This window comes from Cordyceps javanica, chromosome 3 (genome assembly GCF_051103115.1).
Source record: "Cordyceps javanica chromosome 3, complete sequence".
Lineage (NCBI taxonomy): Eukaryota > Fungi > Ascomycota > Sordariomycetes > Hypocreales > Cordycipitaceae > Cordyceps > Cordyceps javanica.
The window spans coordinates 4727534-4754685 of record NC_139297.1 but is presented as its reverse complement, the minus strand read 5'-3'; the positions used below and the strand labels follow the sequence as shown (position 1 = coordinate 4754685).

Sequence of the window (27152 nt, the reverse complement as noted above, 5' to 3'; positions counted from 1 at the left end):
CGCTTTTTTTCTCGGCTTTTCCTCTACTCTCTTCTCTCTTATATTGGTATTGTTTAAAGAAAGCGAATGGGAAACCACAAAAAAAACAGTGAGGCAACTTCTCCCGTCCCAGGATTCCTTTTTTTTGGCTTTTGGCAGCTCAAAAGTAAAAATTTAAAGGTACACACACTGGGATGACACATTTCTCTGTGCGACTGCGCAATTTGACAAGAAAACAAGAATGGGAAGGGGTTGTGTGCTGGGTGGAAAAGAAGGACAGTGGAAAGAAGGTTGGAGGCATATAGAAGGGAATGGAAAAGGTCAAAAGAAGCAAGGTCGTTGTATACTACAAAATGGTTGGCTCCAGAGAAGCAAAATAAAAAGGAAGTGATTTCGAGCGACAATAAAACAACTTTTTTTCCAAGAGAAGATTGGGGTGTGCAACCAAACAAAGGGCCATCCATGTATGCAACCTGTTGACCAAAAAGTGATTGGTGTAAGCGAGCAAGTATACCCTACCGTCCCTACTTTAGTGGTCTATCTGGAAGCGTGAGCATAGCAGCATCAAGGTTTCTTTTTTCTTTTTTTTTTCTTTTTTTTTCTTCTTTCTTTTTCCTCTCTGTTTTGGAAGCATGCCTACAAATGTTTGGATTCATGCAAATGGAGAGTGCAAATGTACACAAGTTAAAAAAGGAATGCGATATCTGATTTCATCTTGAAAAAGACTTTTTTCAGTCTTTTTGAAAGACGGAGAAAAAGCGTCACTGTCTTGTCTTTTTTTCTTCTTGCCAAGGGCGGAAAATAAAAAACCGTAAAAAATAAATGCGTCAGCCTCTCGCTGTCTTCTTCCTTCCCTCTTATGCCACAAAAAGGGGGAGGGGAGACGCAATAACCAGGATATGAAACAGGTAAAGACAAAATAAAAAGAGAGAAAAAAAAAGTTAGGGCGGTCAAGAACGAAAGTGTGCCACCGTCATTATACTCTCCCTCTCTCTCTCATATGCGGGTTTACTGTCCCTCTCCTCTCCTCTCCTCTCCTCCTCGCCTGTAGCGCTTGAGCGCTTTAAATGGGGGGCAAAAAAAAAAACAAAAAAGGTGTCTCGTATGGCTGAGTAATACAAAAAGGGTTTAGAGATGCAAAGAAATTATAACGCGAGCGGCCTTGGTAGGGAGGCCAAGTGTAGGTAGGTATTGATAGGCACCAGTTCAGTCGAGGTCCATTGATCCATCGGCATTCTCTATCGTCAGCGGAGGTGTGGGCTCCGACAACGTCGCCAGGGATGCCATGATGGCCGCCGTGTCCTCTTCTTTCTTGGGTGCAATCGGGCTGCTGCTCGGCACAGCGTCGTCTGCTGGCGGCGGCAGCGAGGGCGGCGGCGTGGCCGCCGTGGGATCGGGCGTCGGCATGCTGGATACGTGCTGCTGCGACGGCTTGGTGTCACCGAGCACTTCGCGTATGCGGCTGCTCATGGCGTCCATCTGGGCGAGCATGGCGCGCAGGCTCAGCTTGTCGCCGTTTGTAAGCTGGCCCAGGGCGATGTTGTCGGCGTTGCCCCGCGCCATGAGGCTGAGCACGTTCTCGTCCGCGCTGGACAGCAGCGCCGACGTCAGCTGGTCGATGCCGTCTGACGGACTCTGCTTGAGCCCGATGAGGTTCAGTGATGCCTGCATCTCATCCACCTGGCGGCCCAGCGTCGATCCCAGCAGAGGTCCGGTGTTTTCACCCTGCTGCGGTGCAGGGGACGGGTAGGGCACCCATTTCTGCTCGCTTTGACGCGCGCCGTAGCCTGCGCCTTGCTTACGGAGCCTGCGGTCCCACGTTAGCTTGCTGCCCAAAAGAGAGCGCTTGATCAAGACACTTACTGCTCGATAAAGTCGAGGATGACCCCGTTGGCAGATACCTTGTACGTGCGGCCAAAGGACAGAGGATCGGGCCAGCCCGCGTCCTTGAGCGGCTCCGGTTCATCGCTCCAATCAATCTCGATATGACCGTTGTTCTTGGTACCCCTAGTGAATATAGGAGTGATGGGCTGTGTATTCTTGACCCTGCGGAACTTGTGGGCTGGCGCGAGGCGAGGCGCATCGGCCAGGATGTCGTCCACGTGAGTCGGGCACCGCCATGTTTTCAGTACAGGAGGCACGGCCAAGGGGGGGTCCAGGCAATCGAGATGCCAATAATGAGGACACACACTGCAGGGAATAATGGCTCTAGTCTCGTTTGTGGGCTTTTGACACGCGTGGCACAGTACTGGCTGATTTTCGTCTCGCTGTTTCAACAGATCGGGCATCTCTTCGAAGCCAGTCCTCCTCCTGTGGTGGTGGCGTTAGTCATCCATCCGTGTACCCCTCAGAGCAGGCGGCAGCGCAAGGCCTCCGGAGAAGGCGTCGGGCGCGCAGTGAGAACAAGGAAAACTTACTTGGCCGTTTTGCTCGCTACCTCTTCATAGTCACCGTCAGCGCCAGCCTTGACGCCCTCGAAACGGTTCTGAATGCGTTTGGGTAGGCTAAAGGCACGCGGTATGCTCTTTTCCAGGTTGTTTAGGGCCGACGCAAAAGCTCCCCGATGAATGGGAACGCGCGAGGGAAACCTGCGTACGATGCACTCGCTGCAGTACCAATCGTCGGGCAGATCCTCAGACTGGGACAGGTTGACGCACTCAAAGTGGAACGACCTAGGGCATCCGTCGCAACACAGCACATCGCCCGCGTTGCCACATGCTGAGCAGAACTCATCGTTATCAGTCCCCTAGGTTAAGAAAATGTCAGTATAGCACTCTTTTCTCATCATCGTACATCGACGCGACGCATTTTGCAGCTCACGACGATTTTACGCGGGCCGCGCCAGGTGCTAGGACATGCGCTCCCCTGGCTGCGACCAGAGTGACGCGTAGAACCCGCTAGCTAAGCCGTGAGGGTCGTAATCTCAGCATCCTTGTCGGCACACATCCGCCACAGGATCAATGCGCGATATTGAGCAATCGCACACGTCATTTCAAAAGACCGAGTAGAACTTTCACTCTTTAGATTTCCTGCTTCTCGTCCGCGAAGACTATCCGCGATTTGCTTGTCTGACCCAACAAAAAAAAGGAAAACACAGACAGAGTGCAGAATACGTACCGGATCCTTTGGCGTGCCAGCTCTGAATGAAGATTGGCTCTCGCTCGCCAATCTCGGAAGTCCTCCCGCGGGCCCGCCGCTCTTTTTTACTGGCCTATTGAGGATGGTTAGCAATAGTATTCACGAGACAAGTTTGACGGTGACAAAGAGCGCATCGTCACGCAAGACTGGCATGCGGGGCAAGGGTGAAATTTCGCCTCGAGTGAATGAGGCAAAAGGCGGATGAATAGGGAACATTGTTCAAAATATGACGCTCTGGGCTGTCATCTGGTGACGGAAACATGAAGGGAAGGCTTGCGTGGTCATTGCGCGTGTGTGTGAGAGGCAAACTTACGAAGACTTGACTCGCAGTCCCTTGGGTCGCTTGGCCTGACGCTGGCCAGTCGGCGTAACGGCGCGCGAGCCTGGTACCGTGGATGCATCGTCACCGGTGAGTAAAAGAGGAATCGGCGAAACCGTATCGTCAATCTGGCCGTTGGGGCGCTTCGTCGCCGAGCGCGTGGTCCTTGTTGTGGGTGGCGGGTTGGCCAGGGAGCGACGACTCTTTCTCGTCCTCCCGACAGGCGTGGAGGCGCGCTGCTGACGAGGGCCACGCACCGCGCTCTCGGCGGCTGTGTAGTTGTTTGTGATGTTTTGGGCGTCGCGGCGCCTTGTCCAGACGGCGTCGAGGTCCTCTTGAGGCGACTCACGCTGGACAGCGGCGCTCTGCTGCATGGGCGCATCAGAGTCTGCGGATGCCCTCGACCTGGTCTTGGTCTTTGGTGGGTGAGATGACGAATCCGAGGAAGCGGCCAGCCTACCGGGCATGCCAACCTGGCGCGCCTTGGATGAGTGGACGCGGGTGGTCGGTGAGGTGGGAGGAGAGTGTGGCTCTAATGGGGTAGTGACGGGGTTGGACTGGAAGGGCGGCCGGAGAGCAAAGTCTGCAACGGCCCTTGCTCGCGCAGTGATGATAGGTCGTGATGAGCGCTGGTTGTTACTGCCAGTGCCGGTGCTGGTGCTGATGGTGAGCTTGGTCTGGCCGTGCCCAGAATCGCTGAGCTTTTGGGTCCGGGGCTTGGTGCCGGCACTGGTGCTGGAGCTGGAGCTGGTGGTGGTGCTGGCTCCAGTCGCGGTTCCAGTTTCCGTTCCAGAAGTGGCCCCCCTACTGCCACCACCAGCGTAGCCGTCGCCGCCGTCGCCAGCAGTCACACCAATAGTGGCTGCGCCAACTTTATTGCGCATTTCGGGTGATGGCATCGTCATGGCCGACGATAGTGACGAATCGCTCGATGCAGAGTTGCGCCGTCGCCGTTTGCGCGATGGCATGTCTGAGTCTGCCGTGGTCGTGGTCGTGGCCGTGGCAGTTGCCGGGTTTTCCTGGCCCTGACTGCGCTGCCCTGAGCTGCCGTTGAGTCCCAGTCCGCCGCCTCCGCCGAGACCCAGGTTTCCGCGGGCAGATGATGAATGTGACGTTTTGGCCTTCTTGGCAGCTCGTTTGTCGCCCTCACTCACTACACGCTCGCCGGTCGAGACCTCGGTCGCCGGCGACTGCAGCTCCTCCGGCTCCTCGATTTCCTCCTCGTCCTCGCTGTCCCCCACCAGCTCGCCGTACAGCGCATCTGCTGGCTTGCTCGCCTTTTGCGCTTCGAGACGGTGGTTGGTTGTCGCTGCCGAGGGCGGCGCAAAGTAGTAGCAGTCGCCATTTTCGGTGCCTCCTTCGCGCTTCTTGTCCCCAATGTGCTTGGAGAATTCATTAAGCGTGTCATCATCCGCAGTTTGCTGTAAAACGTCTGTGACCATTGACTCAAACTCGGGGTCTCCAGATTTTTCGTCGTACAACGTCCTGAGAGCCCAAGCCGTAGGATAGTGTTTTAGACCTGCGTTGCCTGCCATGTTAATAAATTTGCGCTCATGGAGAAATATGTGTGCCATGTGTTTTTTTTATACACTCCGCGTGAGACATGCTCTCAACGTTTGGCGGGCGGGATTACTGTTTTGCTTACCTGGCGACAGCGCTGGGGCCGCTTGCTCCCCGTCGGGTTCCTGGTTCTCCTGAGTCTTGGACAGAACCGGTTGTGATTTCCGGGCAGGCTTTTTACGTCGATTTCCCCCGGGATTGTACTCCTCATCGTCGTCATTTTTCTTAACGGCACCCTTAGAAGGCAGCGACCGGCGAGACGATGCCGCCGTCGGACGCGCTTCCGGAGATGCCGCGCGTTTTCTCTCTCCCATAACAGCGTCGCCTGACGACGTACCTATCGCGCTCTTTTCACTATTGGTCTCGGCGCCGCTGCTGGGGCTGTTTCTGTCCTTGCTCTCGCGTCCCGTCCTGAGTATTACTCTGCGCACGCCATGGCTACTGCCGCCACCGCCGCCGCTGCCGTTGCCATTCTCCTGCTTCTTCGGCTTGGGCGGCACACCGAGCGGCGCCATACCCTCGAGCACACCGGCGCGCATTAATCCTGCCTCCTCGTAGCTAGCCTTGGTCTGTACCGACGGCTCCAGCCATCGCTGCATGAAGGAGCGCGACGCGTCATTGCCAGGAGTCCTAGAAGCTTCGAGTGGCGAGCCGACTCCCAGCGCGGCAATGCTCTGGTGCGCAGGACTGGAAAAGCGCGAGCGCGTGGCTCTGGTGCTCGACGACATTTTTAAAGCGTCGGCGCAGCTCTCCCCCGTCTATTTCCCTCTGTGACTCGGCGCTCAGCACTTTTGCGCCTTGGTTCCCGTTTGCAACCTGCTCCTCTGAGCCCTCTTGGTATCTCTGGCGATGGGAGCGACAAGCTTCGCCTGCTATACCAGCTGGGAGGATAAGCTATATGGGCCAAGGTCAGTCAGGTGAGCTCGGAAGCAGGAATTAAAACGTGGCATACCAGTGCGTGAGGCTACAGCATGAGTGCGCGAGTGTCGGGTCGCGCTTTGAAAGCTTTATGACGCGGTTTAAGTTTGAAACCTTTGAAATGACAGGAAAAAGAGGGTAGAGGTTGTCGAGTCGGAAGGGGTGGCAACGCGCGACCAGGCCGGACGGGATGCTCCATTTGAGTTGAGAGACCTACCTTACCAAGGTGGTCCTGGTAAGAGCGAGCTCAGGTACCTGCAGGCACCGCGAGGTTGCTCGGGCAGGCCGCCCGGGCCACTGCCAACCCCCCGAAGTGAGGCACCTACAATCAGGGACGCGGGCCCTGGACAGTGCCCAATTTCACGGCTTACAGCGCTGACACCACCTGTAGCAGCGGCTTCCAGCGGGCCGCCACATCCACTGTTGGGAGGTACTTGGAGCGCGCGACGCGAACCACCAGAACCACTAGAACCACTAGAACCACCGCAGACAGCCTGATTGGGCCCGCACCGCCTCACTTGGCAGCAGCCCCCGGCATATGAGCTTCTCATTAATCTATGACAAGAGATGGGAAAATCATATCCTCCCGGTCTGATCCTGTCTCGTTCGATTTCTGGCCTCTGAGAACCAAACTGGGACAAATAAAAAAAGAACCCTAAATTCGGACCGTCACACGGCCCACGACACCCTTGCTGGGGCGCACACGCGTGCGCTGCTCGAACCGCCGGCTACAGCAACGTGTCTGTCCACCAATGCATAGTATCTACGGTGGCAGCCACGACAATGCCAAAATCCACCTCTACACAAAGGGGGGAAGGGGGGGGCTGGTACCGTCTTCCGACATCCCCTCTGCCCAAGTGCAATGTCGTGCTTGAAAAAAGAATTCCCAGGCTACTCATGTTCGTTTCCGCTGCTCTCCATCCTCCCCAACCTCGTGCATGCCATTACTTTCGTCACACGTCCTCGGCCTTTGTGTGCGTGTGCGTATGTGTGCTTTTGTGCGTGAGTGTGGCTGTCTGTCCAACTTCAACGACACTCCGATAAGCCCAGCACCCGGGCAAAACTTAGTCATGGCAAAACGCAAAATACGGCTTGCCTTCATAGACCCGAGCTGCTTCCGCCAGGTAACCACCCTGTCGCCTGATGCCCGTGTACGGTATGCCTTGATCGAATGACTGTCTGCATTTTTAGAATCGAGCGGCCCGGATTATCGCGCAGCAGATTCGCCACTCACACACGTCTCACTCTCAACCACGGACGGCACTTGGCCGACCTTCCATGTCACAGCCCTCAGGGGTAAGCACACCATGAACAAACACTTCACCACAATCACGTAATGCCAGGTCTTTATTAGTAGCCGTCCGGTGCCTTGACCCATCCAACCCGAGTGTATTTATTTTTTTTCATCTCTGTGGAAACGCAAAACAAGGACGAGATAGACGCCGTCCAGTCCTTCAAGACGACAAAATGAAGCCTTCCAGCTCTCTCCAGCCGCTCCTATGCTATGCGTAACCTCCCTTACAGCAATGGCGTGCACTTCTGCACCGCTCCTGCTGCAAGCTGCCGGTAGTGACTGCTGACAAAATGAGGCAGAGAGCTTTGTTCTGGGTAAATATTCAGCGACACCACACACACATATTCAAACGTTCATATCACTGGTTGGATGAGGCAGACTATGCAGTCTTTTTACATGCCCACGCGGCTTTACTCGCTGTCGGAGTCCTCATCATCGGACTCGGCCTTCTTGGCAGACTTCTTCTTCTTGCTCTTGCTCTTCTTCTTGCCCGTGTTGCGGGACAGCGGCTGCTCAAGAATCTTGAGGATCTCCTCGTCGGTAATCTTCTTGTCAGACTGGACCTTGCTAATGTCCAGCGCAGCTGGGCCACCGAGCTTAGTGAGGCCGTTCTTGGTTATAGCTGCGCAGTCGCGTTAGCTGTCTGCATACATCGCGTTACTCCTTGGACAAACTGGTTACTTACCGACAGTCGTCAGCAGTCTGGCAACGGGGGAGCCATCCTTGTCGCCGACAATCTCGTACTGGCGGAAGACGTTGCCGCGAACACACTCGACGACACCAGACTTGGCATCGCGCTCGTCTTCGAGTTGTCTCAGACTGAAGGGGAAAGTACCAAACTTCTTCTGGACCTCGGAAAGGATTTTGCGTGAAGTAGGGCGTTTCAGGCCATACGTGTTGGTGGTGCGGCGGTGGAGGGTGGTGCGACCATCGAGAGTCTTGCACTTGCCAGAGCCCAGACTGACACCCATCTCGACACCCCAAACCTCACCAACCTCGGGAACGCCATCGCCCTTGGCACCCTCTGTGGGGGCAAGGACAATCTTCTTGCTGCCCTCAATCTCGTTGCGGTCAAATAGCCACGAGGTAGTGCTCTCGACGAGGTGGCACTCGTAAGCGTCGCAGACCTTCTCGAGCAGGGCGGTGATCTGACTCTGGGAGGGGGCCTTCTTGGCGGTAGCCTTGGCCTTCTCCTCGTCGGTGCCCTGGGCCAGAAGACCGGGAGGAACCATTAGGCGGAGGAGAAGCTCGTTGGCGTAGTAGTTGGCGAGGAGCAGGTCGGCAGGCCGTCCGGTGATGGTCTCACCATCCTTGCCGGCGAGAATAGTGTCGCAGACAATGGTGCCGAAGCCATCAATTTGGGCACCGAGCTGAATCTTGACAGGCTCACCAGGCTGGATCTCGGTGGCTGCCTCAGTCTCGTCCGAGGTCAGGGGAGTGTAGGGGGTGACATAGGAAGCAGGAGAAATAGTAGTAGGGTTAGAGAAACCTGGGAGAGTAGAACTTGTCAGCGGGAGAGCAGACTTCGTTGTGCAGCCGTCAGCCACGTACCCTTGGTGATTTTCTTTCCACGGTAGACCTTGGCCACTTCCTCTTCGATGAGCTTGTCACCCTTCTGGCAGATCTCGACAATCTTTGCACCGGGGACGCAGAGCTTGGCAACTTGGGCGAGAACCTTTTCAGAGATCTGACCAGCCGTCTTGTACTTGGTCAAAGTATCGGGGTTGTTGAGGGTATAATCTGGGGGTCTGGGTCAGCCACTGTACAGGACGTGGGATATAGTTGCAGAAGGTCGTGTGCGCTCTTTTGGTGCTGTCGTTGCGGCAGCGCAACAAGCTCCCAGCGGCGACACACTTTGGCGGGGTAATCTCAGGCCACCACCACAGAGACGAAGGAGGGGCAGCGCAAGCTGGTGTTCTCAACGGCTAAGTGGTTGGGGCCGGGAGGAGCTAGGATTTGTGTAAATTGAGTGACGAACCTATCTCCTTCTCTTCGGACATGATGGGCAGCTTGTTGGATGGGAGACTGTTTGGATGTTTGGTGTAGCAGTGGGAAAAGACAAGCTTGGTGAAAAAACAACGACTGGCTGCGAGTAAAATGGAGACTAGTACGGAGTAGATGAGGGCGAGCTTTCGCACCGAAATTTTGATGGAAATGGTGGCTGATGGCCCCTTCTGGTGGGGGGATTCATCGGTGCTGGTGCAGGCCCAAAGGCCTAACAGAGCTAATATAGCCACAGGGCGCCCAGCCAGGTAAAGGGAGGGCAACCTACTGATACTTAGGAGGGCTCCTCGTTTTTGGCTGCTGAGGCCTATGCGGGATAGAGGGGCTGCTGCCCCCATTCGACAGTCACGCGTAACAGCAACAGTACTACGGAGTAAGTAGTGCGGGTTTGCACAAATCTTCGTGCTTCAGTTTGGCACTAGTTATTCATATCTGCACAAGAATGTGTCACTCTTCTTCTTTTTTATGTCAGGCAGCCTGGCTTGGCTGCTGTATCAGCCAAGTAAGTTAGTTATCTATGTACTGTTACTTATAAGTAGCTACTTGGTTTGTCAGAGGCCACGATGACAAGAGCGCTGATTGACACGGCACGTAATTACCCCGATCAATCCATATACTCAATTAATAACAGCTCGTGTTCTGATAGCACGTACGTTTGCTCATCTGCCGTGTCTGAGCCAACCACTTGTCAATTCTTTCCCCCCATCGTCGAGCCTCTTGTAGGCTGCTAGTGAATTGGCGCAAGCAGCTTACCCTATACAGCTTCCTCATTTTCACATGCATCTCTACGCGACAACTTGCACTGGGTTCCATGAAATTTGCAATTATTTCTAGCGGGAGTTCTGTTTTTTTTTTTTTTTTCGGTACTGGTGTGCAGTGTGTGTTGTTCCAGCAGTAGCCGGCTTGGATCGTTATTTACTTGTTGGTGCGGGAAGCACACAATGAGTGATTCGGTTAGGTCGTCCCTCGTTGATGTAAATGAGTGTAAATCGGCAGTGCCTGGGCTCCCGCAACCACGCACACGGCCAGAATCCCCGCCTCGTAACCGTCTTCCCTGAGAGGCTAAAAAGCTTCAACTAGATGATATCTATCAATATTCCTACCAATAGCACACATTCTCAAATAGCTGCATCTATCAGTATTTGGCCCGGCACATCCTCGGCGATACAACGATGCAGCAAATTTGGGTACTTTGTACATATACTGATGCGCACACATATAATACCACTCATCGCATGTATCTCTACTTACTGGCCACACTCACCTTGGCTCTACCCAGCCACATACGCCACACCCAGCCACACCATCAATAGGAGCCTCCTGTTCGTTTGTTCGCGGCAAAGACGCAAGACGCCCCGGAGCCTTTTGCAAACCACGCCCGTCTACGACCACCGGTGTCGCGCCCATCGCCCACGAACCGCGCCTCGCCCTTCCGCTCCCCAAATCCGCATCTCCATCAATCCGTATCCTTTCCCTGCGCGCTCCCGTCACCGTGAACCCTTGCGCCGTCGCATTTGCTGCGGCGCCTTCGTCCCTCGCTTGCCCAGCGCGCGCGCCGGTGCTTCGTGACCATGGCTGCCACCCAGCCTTCCACGTCGGCCTCGGCCACGGGCTCTGGCAATGCGACGCCCAACGCCGTCGCCGCCAGCGCTCCCGACAGCAACACCAACTCCAGGTCCTCCGCCGAAAATTCGCCCGCACCCCCTCCCGAGCCCATTGACCGGACAAAAGACTCCTTCACCAAGCTCATGGTGGAGCGCTACACGTCCCGCGACGCCATCGCCGCCGCCGCCCTGTCGGACCAGCTCAACCACACTCGCATATCCACGAGCTACCAACGACAAAAAATCAACGAGTACCGTCATATTCGAACAGACTACCAGCCTGTATTCACACCCGCCAGATTATACGGCGAAGGCTACAGGGGCTACGCCAATGGCTTTACCGAAAATCATGCCCCGGCCCGTATTGTCTACCCCAGTCAAAAGATCCGCCCCGGTCGCCGAACGACGCCTGCCCTCAAGTATCCGCGCAAGGATATGCTCAAGCAGTCAGAGCTCCACGAAGAGCTGGTCCCTGTTCGCATCGAAGTCGAATGGGACAAGTACAAACTGCGTGACACCTTTACTTGGAACCTCCACGACCGTCTACTGCCCGTCGAACTATTCGCTGCCCAGCTTGTCGAAGATATTGGCCTGAAACCACCGGCAGCCCAGCCCGTGTTCGATCAGATCGTTGGTCAGATCCGTGAACAACTCAACGACTTTTATCCCTTTGTCTTCTCCGAAGAAGACGCGCTCGACCCTGAGCTGCCCTACTCTGCGTACAAGAATGACGAGATGAGGATACTCGTCAAGCTCAACATTACAATTGGCCAGCACACCCTCGTCGACCAGTTTGAATGGGAAATCAACAACCCTTCCAACTCGCCCGAAGAGTTTGCCGCCAACATGGCTCGTGACCTCTCTCTTTCTGGCGAATTCACCACAGCCATTGCGCACTGCATCCGTGAGCAGTCGCAATTATTTACAAAGAGCCTGTACAGTGTTGGTCATCCGTTCGACGGCCGCCCGATTGAGGACTCGGATCTTGTATCGGCATTCCTGCAGACACCGGTTCCCGTCCTCTTCCGACCGCAGCAGCAGGCCAAGGAATATGCGCCGTACATGTATGAGATGACCGAAGCTGAGCTGGACCGCAATGAAACAACCTTCTCCCGCGAGCAACGACGCCAGAAGCGATCGATCAACCGCCGCGGAGGACCTCAGCTGCCTGATCTGCGCGAACGGCAACGCACAATCCGCACCCTCATCATCTCGTCGGTGCTGCCTGGCGCCGTAGAGAGCCTTGAGGAGACTGGCCTGTTCAAGCGCGCTGCCGGAAACCGCAAGCGACCGGCGCGTGAAGGTGAAGTTTCCGAATCCGAAGAGAGCGAGGATTCCGCGCCTGAGTCACCCGCTCCGTCGCAGTTTGCTGGCACGGCCAGAACGCGCGGCATGCGCGGCGCCGCGTCGGCGGCCCAGCACCGCATGTCTAACCTTGGACGCTCCGAGACTCCCGATGCGCTGCATCACGAGTCGAGATCTTCGCGCCGCTTCCGGGAGGAGACGGAAGATATCCCACGCTTACTTGTCACGCTCAAGGTCAACAAGGATAAATTCCGACGGCTACTGCGCGGCGAGTACCGCTTCACGCAGACGCCCTCCCAGCCTCCAACCCCTTCCCAAGGAGCCACACCCAAACTTCCTGCCAAGCCTGCGCCAACCTCGACACCGTCACGCGGTATTAGTACTACCCCGGTGCCCATTCCTCACGTGGTTGGCAAGTTTCCGCCTGGCCAGATTGGTCGCCTACCAGCGCCTCCTCCCGTACCAGGCCAACAACATACTCCGGTAAGCCTCCTCAATTATCGTCCTTCATTTTGAATCTGCCCGCTAACAAGCCTGTCCAGCCAAACCCGCCTGAGTGGTTAGTCCAGGCCCTCAAGGGCCTGGAGAAGAAGTACCCCGACGGCGACCGATTCGAAGCCATAATGAAGTACTCGTACCTAGATCCTGTTACAGAACTGCCCCTCCAGATACACCCGCTGCCCGAGGGTGTCAAGTATGCCTGGCTCCCGCGTATCCGCTGTCTTGACTGCACCTCCAAACTCTACACACCCGGCCCCGACATGACCGCACAAAAGTTCGAGACACATCTGCGCTTCTCCAGCCACCGCGAGGCAGTCCGCATCCGTTTGCAGGCCGAGGGTGGCCGCAGCGGGTCCAGCGCTTCTTCGTGAGATTGATGTAAAATGATGACAAGCAGATGATGGAAGAGCAACGAAAACAAAATAGGATACTTGATGCTGGTATACATGGGAAGAAAAGGCAGGGGAGGAAACCTCAAAGGGGCACACCATGGACATGTATTTTTTTTGGTGGTTCATTTGAGTACCTCATGATGCGTCTCGCAATTTTTTCCCAATTCCCCCCCCCCCTCACTTGCCGCTCTTCATTCTCTGGTACAACCATGCAAAAATAAGATTGAAGCGGGCAGACACCGAATCATAAAAGAAAAAGGAGGCAGAAACTTTGGCGTTTGTTTTCCCGGCTGTTGTTTCTTTATATATGCTGCTGACGGCTAGTTGGCTCATGGCGAGGAAGGATGAAAGAGAGAGCGCAAGAAAGAGAGACGTCGATCGCTGGCTAGGCCTTTTACTTGGCGGGAGGGGTGCTGTTTTTTTACCGGAATGACGGGAGGATTCTTTTTTTTTCTTTTTAGGTGTTGTGTTTTGTTCAAATGTTGAATATTCGTCATTCTCCTACTACCGCCTCATTTGTTTTTATCTTTGGTTGCGCACGTTCTGATTTGTGTCCTTTTTTTTGTCTCGTTAGGAGTCGATGTTTTATAGGTATACAAGAGCAGAGAAAGGGACCGCTGTACAGCACAATACACTGAAAAAGAGTTTTCTTACAATGTATAAATTGTTTTGCAAGAGCTGCAACGTGCCTAGCCGCGAGCTTGTGCGGGCAAGGACCGACTCTACAGACGTGACTACATGAACAAAACAAGCCCCGTGCCAATATCGATCGATCTTGCGCATTTCACTCTCGCAGAAATGATTCATAGTCAGATGATATATTACTGCCGCCAGGCGTCTGGATACAAATCGAATAAAGACTGCGAGGAGAAAAACAGAATGAGCGAAGAGGAACAGCGACATAAGAAGAACAACATTGTTCTTCGTGGAGGCAATGAAAACAGCACAGAAAGAGGCTACACCATAGATGAGAAACAATGAAAAAAGAAGTTCACACGAAAAGAGAGGTAGTTCCAAACCAATAAAAAAAAATAACTTCTCCCATACTAGCCCCCAGAAAAAGATGAAAGCGTTTCATACACCCCCTGGACCGGACAAGACAAAAAAATCTCATGTAAAAAAAGCGTTTCTCCGCTGAAGCCGCGTGCAGCATATTCAAATCCATCTCCAGGCCGAATGCTTTTCTCAAGAGATGCCTCTCTGTCTGCGCCTTGCAGCCCCAAGGGCTGTAAACAACAAACGCTTCGGGCTGCCAAAAATGAAGTAGGGAAACACGCAAGTAAAAGCCACGGAGATAAACCAACAGAAATGATAGTAGACAAGACAATACTCCAAGCTTTTCTCCTCCCGTTTCATTCGACCCGCGCTCTTCACATGTCTTTTAATCGTCAGTGTCCATGTCGTCCCCTCGAGATGATCGCGTGGATCGGCCTGCCCTGCGAGCTGCCGCCAAGACGCTTGCTTTGATGGCTGGCCTCGCCGCCTCGGCCCGCCGTCCGTTCTTCGCAACCGGCTGGTCTTCCTTTTCCTCCTCCTTTTCCTCCTCCTCCCCACCCCCCTCTTCTTCCTCAGCGTCGCCAGACTCCTCGCCAGACTCGACTTCTTCGCTCTCCTCGTCTGATGAGCCATCGCCATACTTCCATTCGGCGACACCGTCCAGCATCTCATCCTCATCGTCCTTGTCATCGCGTTCCTTGTAGTCAGATGCCTTGGTGACGCGGCTACTACGGCGACGCTCACCGGATTCTGCGGGAGGGGAGCTGCGCTGCTTTTTTGGACGGGCGGCCTTGACCTTCTTGGCCTTCTTAGCCTTTGGCTGTTTCGGCACTGCCTTTTCACGAATGACAGTTTTGATTTGCGTCCTTGAGCGCTTGGCCGATGGCTCACCGGTTTCGTGCATCGACTTGCGCTTCTAATTCGGCTGTTAGCTCTAATTCTATTTGCGCTCTGTCAAGCCAAGGGACGTACTTTCTTCCGCTCAAAAGCTCGGAGCAGAGTATCCAACTTCTCATCCAGCGCCTCTGGAATGTATTGCTTCTTTGCGATCTCCTCCGCTACTTCACTGGAAGGCAGCGGAGCGAAGAGGCCAGTCGCCAGTCCAACCTTACCGGGGTAAACGCGGAAGCTCCAGTTTCTCTTGTCTTGGAACTTGCGGATTATGGCCTGTGCCAAGTCACTGAGGACGTAGAGATTTTCGCTAGCGTCGGGGTTGATCGCGTCGCGTGTCTGCTTTGTTCTCTCCGCGTACTTGCTGATGAGACCCAGATTTGTCTCTGTCGCTACTGCGTTAAGGTAGAAGAGGAAATAGTTGGCAAAGTCTGCCAAATCGTCCACGCCAGCGCTGTAGTCCGGGTGATGGGCTAGTAGCGGAATGAGTCGTCCGAGAATGGCCTCCATGACCTCCTTCTTGTTCTCAGAGTAGTACAGAGCCCTAGAACGAAGCCAAGTCTCAACGCGATTCTTTACTTCCGGTGCAGGCTCAAAGGCAACAAGGAAAAGCATTGTGAGGAAGCGGGCCCGTAGCTTGCCGTGAGTCAGATAATTCTGAAGCTTCTCCATGAAACGCCGACGGACTTGTACCTCGCTATCCTGTACGAGCTCTGCAAGCTTGTTGAAGGTGGTAGGGTCAAGTTGCTCATCGTATTTTTTCACTGTGCACAGCTTGAGCATCAGAAGACCAGCAAGAAGACGTAGTCTCTTCTTGTGATGTTGGGGGGTGTCCTTGACCTTGCAGAATTCGCCTTCGTTGACAACAAACGTGTTGAGTAATTTGAATACTGTTTTGACCCTGGTTTCGGAGTCGGCCTCATTCTGGTTAGCAATAGCTTGATTAACAAGTATGCGCAGGGCTAGACATTTGGCCTGAATCTCCTCGTCCATATCGGCATCATCCACCCATGACGGGTCAGCCCCGGGTTTGGCATCTGTATGCACTTGGCGAAGGATAGACTTGACTGTGAGATCCTGGATCGCATCGCCTTCATCCACTGTGACACTGGGTGCTAGTCGCTCCAACTGACTGATTGTGGCAAGCTTGTTAAGGAAATGTGGCTTTCCATAGGCAAGATTCTGCATGGTTTTCCGCAGCAGATTGGTGGCAGTGACTCTACTCTTGTCATCGTCTTTGGCGAGCATGATATTGATAGCAAATTTGGCGGCCTTTGGTGGTGTACCGTACATGGCGTAGTTGGTGAGAGTTTGGGTAAAGCTTCTGTCCAAGCTGACATCCTTCGGGTACTTTTTGGAGTAGGATGCGTACGCCTTCAAAATGTCAACCACCGAGGGGTCATTGCTCTTGCTCTCAGAAGGAGCCTGCTCAACGATTTCCTTGCGAAGCTCTTCCGCATGTGCCTTGAACAAGTCAGGGTTGCGCTGTGAGATGTCGTTGAGAACGAGGTGAGCAACAGCGGCGAGCCCACTCTTATCGCTCTTGGAAAAATCCATAATGGTTGCCAGGTGACTGCGGTTGAACATGAGTGAGCTTGATCGGTAGAGAAGGGGGATGATGGTGTCAAGCGCAACAGCGGCATTGCTAGATTGCAGTTTTGTGATTAGTTCACTGATAGCTCGTCGAACAGTCTTGAAATCGCTTTCCGATTCGATGGCGTATTTGACAAGTTGATAGCTTCGGCGCTCATTCAGTTTGGCAAACTTCTGCAAATCTCCACGGACTTTCAGGCCATCAGGGAAGAAGCGACCAATCCAGTCAATTGTCTTGGCGAGGCTAGCCTTGACCTTTTCGTCATTTGAATCAATGACACCGCCGTTGTAGGCCTCGCACTGTTGAATCAGGATAGAGACACCCTTCGCAAATTGAGGCTGGCGTGCCTGCATAGCGAAAAAGGCTTTCTGTGCCGGTTGGTCCAGGGCCTTGAGCATGAGAAGGATCCTCTCGGCGCGGATGCTGTCCTGCTCAGCCTGGCTCATCGCGTTCTTGTTGGAGCCGCCTTTGCCAGCCTTGCCCTTGACTAGAGGAAATTTGAGGGGGACGAGGCACTCGAACATGACGCGATCAAGCAAAACGTTGAGATCCGAGTCGTTTGCGTAGAAGGAATTAATGATTCTGGACGGAACGCCACCGAGGCAGGCAGTCACAGCCTCTTGCCCGTCCTCGATATCTGCGGCGCCAACGGCCCACAGCTTGCCGAGCAGAACCATGGCATCGACGCGGACAGACGCTTTTCGGTCACGGCATCGATCGGACAGGCTGGCAAAGAGGGAGCCCTCTTTATCAACACCGCCAGTAGCGCCAAGCTTGAGAATAACATCTCTGAATTGGAACAGTTCAATAGCCTTGACGGCAGCTAATCGCACCTTTTCTTCGCCGTCACTTAGCTTGTCAACCAAACCACGGACAAGTTCAGTCTCGTCTTCTCTGCTCAGACCGATGCCGCCGGCAGAAGTAGAGAGGATATATCCAACGGCAGTGACCCAAGCTGCGCGGATGGTGCCAGATTTATCGTTCTTCCTGCTAACAAAGTTGCGGTATGTGGCGTGGTGGGTTTGAGCAAAGGACTGGGGTGAGAATGGTGTGGTGAGAACATTGGCCTCGGTGGGCGTACCAGGCTCATCCATCAATCGCACAGGAGGATAGGCGGCAGGATCGAGGGCAGGCGGTGGAGGGGGACCAGCAGCACCAATGCCCGAAATCATGTCTCCAAATGCTTCGGTGGCAATGTGGCGAAGATGAACGTTATCGGCAGACAACTCCGCGTCGAGCTGCGGGACAACATTTTGCAGAATCGTAGGTGCTGCTCGCCATAGCTCTCGAATCAGGGCATGCGCCTGGCGCAGACTCTTTAGATCGGCATCGGAGGGGCCAGCATTAGCATCTTCTTCGTCGGAATCGTCGCCGTGTCCATATCCGTTCTTGGTGGCAAACCCAGAGGCATTTAGAATAACATCGCTAAAATATTGGCTGACGTAACGCGACATTTTGTCGGCGCAGCCATTGCAAATGTTTTTTGCCATGATGTACGCAGGGGGCTCCGTTTTGTGCAAGAGTGTCGATTGCTTGCCATTGGCCTCTTTAGACTTGCTTCCCCCGGGGGGAGCAGCTCGCAGGAATTGACTGATGATGGCATCAATGACACTAGCCGGCACACTGCCGGGAGATTCTTCGATGAGGTGCATAAGCATATCGGTGAGGTGGATCTCGACATCCTTGGCTACTTGCTCGTCTGGTGAAGCCTTGGAGCTGGTAGACACGCCGTCAAAGGCGGAATTGAAGAGTCGGAGAAGCAGGTCATCGGCACCGTGGATGTCGCAAATGAGCAAGATGCTCTTTACTTCAGTCAAGGACATGAGGACGTATTTGTGCTGGCTATCATACGGGTTTGATGGGTCGTGGAGAGCCGGCAAGATTTCCTTGACGAATAAAGTAAACATCATCTGTAGAGGCAGCCAAGTCAGCATATGTTGTGCTTGCCAGAGATTGGCGATTGAATGACCGGGGTAGATGGGGGGTTTTGAGCAAGTACCTTGAGCTGCTCGTCTGTGAAGGGCGCGTCTGGGACGTAGAGGCGGAGGAGGTCGACTAGACAGCAGGCTGTGTAGGCCTTGACGCCGCGATCCTTGTGCTGAAGGAGGTTGCGATGAGCGAGCTGTGCGGCGACCGTCTTGAGAGAATCAAGCTCGACGGCGCCCTGGTCGAATTCGGCGAGTTCCTTGGAGAGGCGCTCGAGGCGAGCCAGCAAGGTAGCGCTGGGTATGGGCTTGGCCGGACGCCACGAGAGTTCCTCGTTGAACGCTAGGCTGTGCTGTTCCTGCTGTTCCTCGTCGTCGCCATCGCCCATGTCATCATCGTGGACGTCGGCGGGTGTCTCCTGGACGGGCTGCGTCTCTTCAACAGGGTCAGCCTCGGGCGGCTCCTGCGCCCGACCGCGTCGGCGCGCCATTGTGAATGCCTGTGCGAACGCAGGCCCGAGTTGACCGGAGCGGCGGCCAGACGGAGCGCGAGGCAAGGGTCTTGTGTTTTATTCTCTCCCGCGCGTTTGCGAGAAGCGCCTGGTTGTTTGATTTGATCAGCGGAGAGAGTTTCGTGGGCGGGCAAGCGGTACGCTGGGCTTGGCGGGATGTGTGGGTGCGTGGGTGCGTTGTCGCGGGCGTGGCTGGATCGTCTGCGCGCGGGCAGAGGTGGGTGTTTCAAAGGGGGCCGGATAACGGCAGCATCGCACAGGGACGGGGAGAGATGTCGTCGCCGGATCCGAGCTGAACCAATGCGCGGCGGGCAGGTGTGGGCAGTCGTCGCGATAGCACGACAGTTGGTGAGGTTTATGCGGAGGAGGTGGGCAGCTGTCGAGGAGCTCGGGCGAGGAAGTGCTGATGGCCAAGGCGTTTGGCGGGCGCTCAGCAGGCTGGGGGGGCTACTTTTGCGGTGCTGGGTAAGAGGCGGGTAAGAGGCGAATAACCTACTGAAAGTACCAGGGAGGTACGCGACGCGCCACACTAACTACCAGGTACCTGGGTACCGGCTTGGTAATATAATGATTGGTCCGTGTCACAAGCTCAGGCTCACCTCACTACAAGACTGACAGGACTGATATGGAACGAGAGCAAGAGCCGAGAATGGAGAATATTTTTATTACAGAGTCCTAGAATATTAAGAATTAAAATCCCCAAAAATGATTTTGATTTCATAAGATTCCTGAAAATTTTCTTTTGGTGCAATCACACCCCCTGCTCGCCTTGATTCTGTCCTTGGTCCAATACGGGCGAAGCAAGTAAACCCAACTGACACACACGACCGCCTCCAATGGCTCGAATGATCATGTCCATCGCATACTTGTAGTTGGTTCAGCTCATTTTCCAGCACCAGACCATGTCCTGAGGCTGTTGTCTCTGTCAGACGTCGTGAACCTCCTAGTGCAGTTACCCGGTTGTCGTGCCACTTCGCCAGAGCCGGTTTCTGCTTGTCGTTTGTTATGCTAATATTATTCTATTACTGGGACCAGATGCTCCGGATTATTGAAATTGAAGCAATTGTTGATGTATTTCTGCAGTAACACTGGCACTCTTGTTGATACTTGCGCATCAATCACGACGGCCTGCTGAGACGGCCTCGATTACCATCCTTCACCAATACAAGGAACAATATTCACGCAATGGCAGCCTGCATCCTAAAAGAACCGGCCATGTTTGCTTTATGATACACAATGTATGGCACGATGCCCCTATAGAGCATAAGAACGTCTCTTGTACCTCGAGAGACCACCCCAAACTTGTCACACGACAATCCTGCAATCTAGATGGCCAAGAGTTGACACTTGTACTATTTCAAACGTTTTACCACCAGAACACCGGAAACTATCGTAGACTGCCCGAAAATATTGAGCAACAGTATATAAACCAGTGTCCCTACAATTACCTCACGCACTGCCACTGTTTTCAACAGCCAGCCGAACAGGCCTGACCCAGAAACAAGCGTGCGCGTACGTCCCCTACCCCAACAAGGGCCAGAGAACCAGAGGGGAGAAAACACAACAACAATCAAGAAATTTCAATCAATCTCTCAGAATCTACGTTTGCCTCGAGATCGCAGAAAGTGAGCGTCAAAACCTACACTACTGCACCTCTGTCGGCCGCAACAAGTGCCCGCCGTTTGCATTTGTTTACATCTTCTCCTCATTTCACTTGATTGAAAACAAAACGTGCTCTCGAAGCTGATCCTGTGAATACCCGGAAAATACTGAAAACCTATAAATCAGGTCACTTCTCTCATCCGCCTCTTCTCAGCTTCACCATTCCACACTCGTTTCGTCCGACACGCACACTCTCTTTAGTAGCAATTTTGGATTGCTTGCCACATCTTTTGGTCCTTCATTTTACTTATCCAACTAAATTAAAAGTAAGATTACTTTGACTTGAACCCATATGTCCTGTTGTTAATACCCATCAAGGATCTCGTTGACCTATTCTTGTTCGGTCTGCCCCTCAGCAAACAAAAGCACTCACGAGTTGGTATCTTGAACGAAATTGGTTCTTTACTGTTTAATAACCCTCATCATAGTGCCCGTTCCTCATTTCAATCGATTCATGTACGACTACAAGGCTCCTCTTGAGACCATGTTTCAGCCTCGTCCCAAGCCTCGCTCCGGCAAAGGCACACTCATCAAGGCGGCCGCTGCATTTGGTGCCCTAGCTCTCGTCGGTGTTGCTGGCGTCGCCGTTGCCTCTAGATGTGGTAAAGCCCGACGATTATTGCAATATAACGAGTAATGACTGACAAACTCCAGGCTATGCTCTTCACCTCCGAGAGCCTGCCAGCGTTGGGGCCGTCGAGGCAGTCCAGTTCCGCGAGCAATTTCCCGCCATTTTTCGCCGTGAGAATGCTGACGCTCCCGTTGATGGCCTGAAGCCGTACGACTACTCTGCTCCTGTCGGTACCACCGTCAGCAGCTCTGTTGTTTCTGGTGGCGCTGCTGCCCGGGCCACTGGCGCGGATGCCCTCGAGGAAACGGACTTTCCCGTTGGCATCAGCACTCCCATCACGTAAGTCAAACACCTGGCAAAGTCATTTCATGACTTTTTCAGCACTGATAATTCGCTCTACAGGACCCAGGCTTCTTCGCTCAACACTGTCTACAGCGTCCGCACCACGGATTCAAACGACACACAGACATCCACCACGACCCTGACCAGTACCGTTGTAATTGTTCCCAGCAAGACGCACTCCTGCACCTCTTCCGGACCGGATCAGACTGAGACTGTTGTCTTCACTGTGACCATTGTCCCCCAGAAGTCGCACACTCTTACTTATGGTACTCCGGCCAGCGACATCACTGTCATCGGCGACCCTACCACAGTCACCGACGTGCAAACGGACGTCTCCTACACCGGTGGCGCTCCTGATGCCACCGTTTCTGGAACGCCTGCTACTGTCACTGATGTGCAAACGGACACGCGTTATACCAGCGGTGCTCCCGATGCCACCGTCTCGGGCGAGCCAGCCACCGTCACGGCCGTCATCACCAACACTGCAGGCGAGCCAATGACTACCCTGACTTTTACCAGCATCAACACTGTATTTGTCACCGTTACTACCGCCACCCGTAGCAGCGTCGACTTCGATTCATCTGTGCTGGGCATGCCCTACTCCACGACCTCGGGCTCTTCGTCCAGCTCCCGCGTCACGCACACCAAGACGGTCACTGTCACTGGGGGCCCGCCGGTGACCAGCATCACGACCGTTGAGCTACCGCCGCCTTATGGAAATGGGCTTCCTACTACGTACGGAACCGGGCTGCCTATCAACGCCACTACCATGCCGACCTTCGTTCCCCCTGTTTTCTCTGCGGGCACAAAGGGCTGCGGCCGCTCCGTGGCCTACTTCATCATCACCGTTGTGGCCGGCATGTGGCTCTTCTAAGATGGCCCAGCGTGTCTATTTTCCTGTCGCTTTCATTTCATTCAAGTAGGGAGGAGGCAGGCCTCTTGTGTGTAGCAATTCGGCAATCTAGATAGTTGCACTTCGAAGTTGGGAACTAGAGAGACGACTTTAATGGATTTTTTGTGCTAATTCTGAATTTGATTGCCAAGAAGCAGTGCTATTATCAATGACAGATTCGCTACAGGAATGAATGCCACTGATTAATTGCGTTTCATTGTTATTTAATTTCGGCCAAAATTATTATTTCCGTGACTCTCCCAACCAAACGCCCCGCCAAGATGAATAGAAAAACGCCGCCAATTCACAAAGGTAAAACAAGGTTGCCCATCTATCCTACGGGTATCTGCCCGGATTCTACTTTCGCTCCGATCTCGCCTGGCGCGCCTTCCAGTTATCACGAATCGGTCCAGCAGCGTGATATAGATCCTGCTGCGTCACCCGGTCTTTGATGCTCTGGAGGACGCTGGTGACGGTGGACTTGTGATTGGCCTCTAATTTGTCATCGCGGAAGCGCACGAGGCGCCACCGTTTCTGGTCGTCCTGGTTGCACTCAACGATGCGGTCATTGAGCGGATCGCCGAGACCCTTGAGTGTGTCCCATTCCGATTTCGTAATGTATAGTGGTTGGAAGGACTCGTAGCGCTCGGGACCGTTGCTGCCTGTAAACACCATGAGCTCGGCGGGGGGGACGCTGTCGTAGTCGATGAACGACTCCGTCCTACCCTGAGCACGCTCTGCTCTGTTGGGCTGCACCGTCGGAAAGTGTAGCTTGAGGAGGAAATCAATCGTGTTTTCCTCCGGCGGCTTCCACTTGAGGATGTTGGGGTCCGTGCCGTGGCGGTACGATGTGTGGCGGCAGGTAAAAATGAGCCCGTCGTTTCCATGCTTGAGATTCGGCAGAACCTGTTTGAACATCATTTCGATACCGTATGCAAGCTGAAATGGCTTCATTTCGACATAAAATGGCTGGAACCTGAGTTCCTCGGGGAACTCCTTGAATAATCGCTTGTATGGTGTGTGAAATCTCTCCTTGATGTATGCCAGTCTCTTGTCCAATGTCCGGTCCATGAGAACTTGCCCATCCATGACAAGGCAGTCAAAGATGAGGAAGCGTGGCTCCTTGCCACCGTTGGATTTGCTGTCCCATACGAGTTCGCCGTCGAGGACCGTGTCAACATGAAAGGCGGTTTGGTCGCTATCGAGGGGAAAGTGCAGGTTACGGTTCGTAATGAACCAGTAGTCGTTTTTGCGGTCGATCAAGTAGTGCGCTTCGCCGCCACTCTCGTCTCTCGTCGCATACAGTAGGTAGCGGATGCCGTCTGATTTTTCGCAAACGTAGAAGCTGCCGCGCATCAAGTCAGTACGGTCCCGAAAATTCGCTGGCAAGCCGCGCAGGATCGTGGCGCACGGCAGACATACTCTTGAGATTTTAGGGCATCAATGTGCTTGCGGGCAAAGCTGACAGGTTGCGCGCCGGGAAAGCCAGTTTGACTGCGGCCCAAGAGTTGCGCCACCTCTTTGCGCATGGTGTACAGAAGCTGCCCGTCTGCCTTGATACCGGGCTCGGCGATGGAGGCGATTGGGCCATCATCCATGGCTGGCTATTGTTGCAGCTGCTGGTAGTATTGACGTTGTTGTGAATGGTGGGAGTGCTCGAAGTAGGGGAGGCGCCAGGCTTTGTCACAACACGTTGGGTGATGCCGCTGCAGCTATCCGTACACAACTCACCGTTGTACGGGAGCGCGCTATCGATGACCCGCCCTCATCATGGATGGCGCGCGACACGGCCATTTCACACCTGTAGGATGCAAGATTTTGGTCATTTTATTACCCTCTTTTATCGGATAGCTTTCTTTCTTCGTTTCTTCCATGGTTTCTTCCTCTTCTTTCTTTTCTTCTCAGCCACGTTTCGAAAACTTCCCAAACTCCGCAGTCCGTCAATGTGAACATACTAATACCCTCTGTCTTACTCGGCTTCCTTCTTAATATTCTCTATATAATTTTTTTGGCTCTGCTTTCTTTCTAATTCGGAAAATCCCTTCCTACTTCTTTTCACTGATATTTATAACTAAGCTGGAAATCAATTTCCCGAAAACTTTTTGGCTGGAAAAAATGCAAATGGCTAGAGCAAACAACTATATATTTTAAAGAAACTGTCAATATCTGCCAACTACACTGCCCCAAAAAGGCTCCTTTGAGTTGATGTATAGTCCCGGTGGTGAAGTATCTACTAACTAGTGACGCGAATCGAACCACCAACTCCAAATGAAAAGGTACTTGCCCCCATTCAGGGGCTTTGCAAAAATTCAAATTAGCTTTCATCAATTTTATCAACCTCGACTCGAGCTTCCTCCCACTGTTGCTTGCTCTTCTTCGCCCACTCTACTTGGCTCTTGGCATAGGCCAGCTTGTTATGATTAGCACAGGTTCTGCAATGCTTCCTTTATCGTCATTCTTACCATGTAGCGGCGCAGGTCTTCCTCCTTATCGTTTTGAAACCTGCGTAGATCTTTGAAAACACTGGCACTAGCCTCTTTGACATCTTTCTCTGAAACCACCTGAGCTTGCTCAAGCTGGCCAATAGACTCTCTAGTCTTTCCAATTGTGTCACGGCGCGTGCGCTCTGGATCGACGTCAACCACACCCTGCACTGCATGGCGAAGAGGCCCAAAGATCCTGTTCGTAATCGAGTTGCTGCTAGGCATCTTCTTATGTGAAATACTTGTGCTTCTCTCGGGGACGCCCTGGTTGGCCTCGGGGGGACTCGATGGAAATTCGCCATGGGTCGGTGGGAAATCAGAGTCGATAGATTCGGTGTCCTCCTGATTACCGTCACGTCTTTGATATGTCGGAGGTTCTCGTAGGCTGGTAGATCGTCGCGGAGGCGAAGATAACTGTTGGCTACTTGAAAGATATTGTTCGATACGGCGAGCTTCAGATTCGCTGCGCTCCAGTTGATCGAGCAGCATTCGCTTCTTCTCAAGCTCCTCCTCTGTCAGGTCTTGTTGCACCCGCTTCAGCACTCGATACCTCACAACGCTCCTGACAACACCTGCAAACTGCGCGTTTTCCCTCATTGGCTCAGCAAAGCTTGCGCCGAGTGAGCTAGCAAGTTCTTCTGTAGCAATGTAGGAGGAATCAGCCGCCTGGCCAATCTTTTCGATCGCAGGTCCAAGGGATGGGGCCTGCTCAGAAAGAGCAAAGGCATTGTATCTCGAGCCCAATTCACAGAGATCCGTGGCCAAAGACGAAAGGTGGCTAAGGGTTCGACGGTTCACCTTCTCCAATGGACCGGTCAACAAAGTCTCGAGTTCTTTGATGGATGCTTCGTATGTGGTAAAATATGGGTCAAGCTCATGCTCGCTCAGGTTCGTCGCATCGTTGGGAAATCGCACAATAGTGTTGGCACCACCTTGAATGACAGAGGAGCTTAAAGCTGAGTTCCCACCAGACGCGGTTCGAATCTTAGCGGAAGACGCGGGGACGGGAAGGTAGAGATGTCCGGCAGTAGGGTTGGCCGTATCCAGTGGCGGGGCTTTCAGAACATTCTTCGGGATCGATGAGATTGGATGAGAGTTCAATACCTCGCTCTATTTCTCGAATTAGCATTACACACGGAGCGCGTGAGACAGTACACACCCAGCTTGCATTCGGATCGAGAAATCTCTGCCAAACGCCGTCGTTACGAACCAGTTCCATACGACGGCAGCGATTCAAAAAGACGGCCAGCATGCGCTTCCGGAGATCAATAATCTGCTGATCTTGCTTTGCGCTTGTAGGATGCGCTGCGTAATCCGCCATGGTGTGCTTCTCGGGGATCGGTGGAATTACGAGGGTCGGATGTAATCGGGTGAGCGCGTCTCTAAGCGAGGCGAATTCCGAGTACCTTCGGCGAACTTCAAGGTCCTGCTAGAAGTCAGCTCGATGTGTGGACATTAATGTGCGGCACATACCCCGGTACGAATGGTATAAACAATATGTCGGCCGCCACTCTCGAGGCTTTTCCCGGCGTCTGTTATGATGATTTGCATGTCCGGGTTTTCATAGAGAATTTGCTCGATGCGACTAGTATAACCACCTGGTTTGCGCTTAGGGGGCGCGTCTTCTTGAGTGGTATTGGCAGTATCAAGACCTCCGCTGGCGGCGCCTTGGCCAAACGCAGGCGTCTCATCATCGCTGGCGGACGGTGTTGCGGCAGATTCATACGAGTTGACTGCAACTGACCATGTTTAGCAGCCGAAGAAGGCACAAATTCTTGATGTGGAGTATCCTCTGAGCAAAATTCTGCCTCACTTACAGTCGCGGGTGGTCGGAGAAGTAGGGTTCGCCGAGGACGACGTTTGCGAGTCGCGGCGGTCGAAGCTGGTCCCGTAAGGGTTATTGTCCTCTTCGTCGTTCCACATTATGTCACCGAGTGGAAAGCTTGCGTGAATTCGAATCTGCAACGGTCGCAAATGTGGTTGGTTCGGTCCGGATGCGAATGGCAGCGTCGGCTGCAAGTGCAGGAAAGCTCGGCTGAGAAATGGCGGGGAAGAAGCGGGAAGCGTGATAAGAGTACAAGGGTTCACGTGGAGGGTAAAGTCAGGAAAATTGAGTGAGACGTGTCGCCATTCTCCGATGCAATCAGATCAAAACGATGCAAAGCGGTCCGTGATGATGCCCAGTGGCGGGCGTAAGGCGTGAGGTGCAATGGATGGAATAGGGCGAAGCTGCGTAGCTCCGGATTCAGAGGCTGCGCCAGGATTGCGGC

At 53.7% G+C, this 27152-nt stretch overlaps 7 protein-coding genes across 7 annotated transcripts; 2 read left to right on the top strand and 5 right to left on the bottom strand.

Moving 5' to 3' along the window:
• Window positions 1–1185: 1185 nt before the first annotated feature.
• Window positions 1186–5724, bottom strand: V2A60_005615 (uncharacterized protein; the record flags this gene model as incomplete). Its single annotated transcript, XM_083256924.1, has 6 exons — window positions 1186–1786; window positions 1843–2289; window positions 2397–2725; window positions 3097–3190; window positions 3431–4964; window positions 5082–5724. 6 exons carry the CDS (start codon window positions 5722–5724, stop codon window positions 1186–1188), a joined length of 3648 nt encoding a protein of 1215 aa, XP_083113050.1.
• Window positions 5725–7618: 1894 nt separating this feature from the next.
• On the bottom strand, window positions 7619–9208 carry V2A60_005614 (peptidase M24, structural domain-containing protein; the record flags this gene model as incomplete). The annotated part of the gene is made up of 4 exons (XM_083256923.1): window positions 7619–7830; window positions 7894–8697; window positions 8760–8948; window positions 9187–9208. 4 exons carry the CDS (start codon window positions 9206–9208, stop codon window positions 7619–7621), a joined length of 1227 nt encoding a protein of 408 aa, XP_083113049.1.
• A 1575-nt stretch (window positions 9209–10783) lies between these two features.
• Window positions 10784–12993, top strand: V2A60_005613 (SWI/SNF chromatin-remodeling complex subunit SNF5; the record flags this gene model as incomplete). Its single annotated transcript, XM_083256922.1, has 2 exons — window positions 10784–12604; window positions 12664–12993. The coding sequence occupies 2 exons, from the start codon at window positions 10784–10786 to the stop codon at window positions 12991–12993; spliced, it is 2151 nt and encodes a 716-aa protein (XP_083113048.1).
• Window positions 12994–14395: 1402 nt separating this feature from the next.
• Window positions 14396–18911, bottom strand: V2A60_005612 (sister chromatid cohesion factor PDS5 domain-containing protein; the record flags this gene model as incomplete). Its single annotated transcript, XM_083256921.1, has 3 exons — window positions 14396–14926; window positions 14983–18405; window positions 18495–18911. 3 exons carry the CDS (start codon window positions 18909–18911, stop codon window positions 14396–14398), a joined length of 4371 nt encoding a protein of 1456 aa, XP_083113047.1.
• Window positions 18912–21048: 2137 nt separating this feature from the next.
• V2A60_005611 (uncharacterized protein) lies at window positions 21049–22381 on the top strand (the record flags this gene model as incomplete). The annotated part of the gene is made up of 3 exons (XM_083256920.1): window positions 21049–21196; window positions 21249–21504; window positions 21568–22381. 3 exons carry the CDS (start codon window positions 21049–21051, stop codon window positions 22379–22381), a joined length of 1218 nt encoding a protein of 405 aa, XP_083113046.1.
• Window positions 22382–22756: 375 nt separating this feature from the next.
• On the bottom strand, window positions 22757–23997 carry V2A60_005610 (mRNA guanylyltransferase; the record flags this gene model as incomplete). Its single annotated transcript, XM_083256919.1, has 2 exons — window positions 22757–23744; window positions 23822–23997. 2 exons carry the CDS (start codon window positions 23995–23997, stop codon window positions 22757–22759), a joined length of 1164 nt encoding a protein of 387 aa, XP_083113045.1.
• Window positions 23998–24713: 716 nt separating this feature from the next.
• Window positions 24714–26805, bottom strand: V2A60_005609 (sorting nexin family protein; the record flags this gene model as incomplete). The annotated part of the gene is made up of 5 exons (XM_083256918.1): window positions 24714–24809; window positions 24862–25992; window positions 26042–26308; window positions 26356–26615; window positions 26700–26805. 5 exons carry the CDS (start codon window positions 26803–26805, stop codon window positions 24714–24716), a joined length of 1860 nt encoding a protein of 619 aa, XP_083113044.1.
• Window positions 26806–27152: the final 347 nt, after the last annotated feature.